We start from the raw sequence: 1,137 nt of genomic DNA, 5'->3' as shown, positions 1-1,137 counted from the left end.
TATGAGTTGTTAATAAAAAATTAATAAATATATGTACCCACGGTACACACCCCCCACCTAGAGTATTGGTGCGGTGTTGTGTCCACCTTTGCCTTCTATAATATCTTTCCCATGGTAAACCGCTCGCTTTTTATTGACATCATCTTCTAGCTCGTACATGCAGTTGCCTTTTACTGCGATCACCTTGGCCTTTAGAAATTTGGGTGCTAGTTTGGCGCAAAACCTTTTAGTCGCGTCGCTTAATACAAAATTTCGGCGGTAAACGGTGTCTCCTACATTAAAGGTCTTTACGGTACTGCGCAAATTGTAACGTTTTGACGAGTTTTCGAATGCTTTCTTGATGTTTTCTTGGAGTGATTTTCGTATGAGCTTAAGGCTGTCTGTCCGGTCAGTGATATTTTCATCTAGCGACTCTAATCTTCGTAATATCTCATATTCATCACCGTGTGCTAACATTTGCTGACCAAACAAAGCATAGTAGGGGGTGCATCCAACTGTCTGGTGGAATGAACTTCTGAGTGCTTCTGCAATATCAGGTAGGTGTTTATCCCAGAGCGTCTGATCTTCTCTAAGGTACGACCTTATTCCTGCAACAATGGAACGGTTGACACGCTCACTAGCGTTTGCCTGCGGGCTATATAGGGCGGTACATACATGTCTAATACCACGTTCTGCCAGCAGGTTGTTGAACAGCGAGGACTTAAATTGTTTGCCGTTGTCACTTAGTATAATTTCTGGAGTTCCGAATACACAAAATACGTGCTCTTTAAGGAAACTACAAATTTGTGGAGTATTGAAGTTTCTGATAGCCTTCATTAGCGGAAATTTTGTGAGGTGATCAAGGGCAATGAAAATACCAATATTTCCTTCCTTGGATCTGGGATATGGACCAAGTAAATCTACATACAATTTCTGGAAAGGACGTTGGACAGTATATTGGACGGACATGGGTGGACGAAGGACAACGTTAGGCGCTTTGCTTTGTCTACAAATATCGCACCGGCCAACATATTCTTTTACGTCGACGCTCATATTTGGCCAATAAAAGTTTAATCGCAAACGCTCTAATGTTTTCGCGATACCTCCGTGACATTTGTTAGGCGGACAGTGAGCGTTTTCAATTATCTGTTGGACGAG

The 1,137-nt window shown here is 42.2% G+C and overlaps 1 protein-coding gene across 1 annotated transcript; it reads right to left on the bottom strand.

Annotated features, from left to right (window-relative positions):
- Positions 1-57: 57 nt before the first annotated feature.
- Positions 58-456, bottom strand: LOC118749629. The gene has a single exon (XM_036484430.1). It carries the CDS (start codon positions 454-456, stop codon positions 58-60), a length of 399 nt encoding a protein of 132 aa, XP_036340323.1.
- Between the last annotated feature and the right edge of the window lie 681 nt (positions 457-1,137).

This window comes from Rhagoletis pomonella, unplaced genomic scaffold (genome assembly GCF_013731165.1).
Source record: "Rhagoletis pomonella isolate Grant_MI unplaced genomic scaffold, Rhpom_1.0 Rhpom_scaffold_00024, whole genome shotgun sequence".
Lineage (NCBI taxonomy): Eukaryota > Metazoa > Arthropoda > Insecta > Diptera > Tephritidae > Rhagoletis > Rhagoletis pomonella.
The sequence above is the reverse complement of the archived record's forward strand: the minus strand, read 5'-3'. Positions and strand labels throughout refer to the sequence as shown.

Bases quoted from the DNA above. Each gene is read 5' to 3' on its own strand.
- LOC118749629 (XM_036484430.1), bottom strand. From the start codon at position 456: ATGTTAGCACACGGTGATGAATATGAGATATTACGAAGATTAGAGTCG.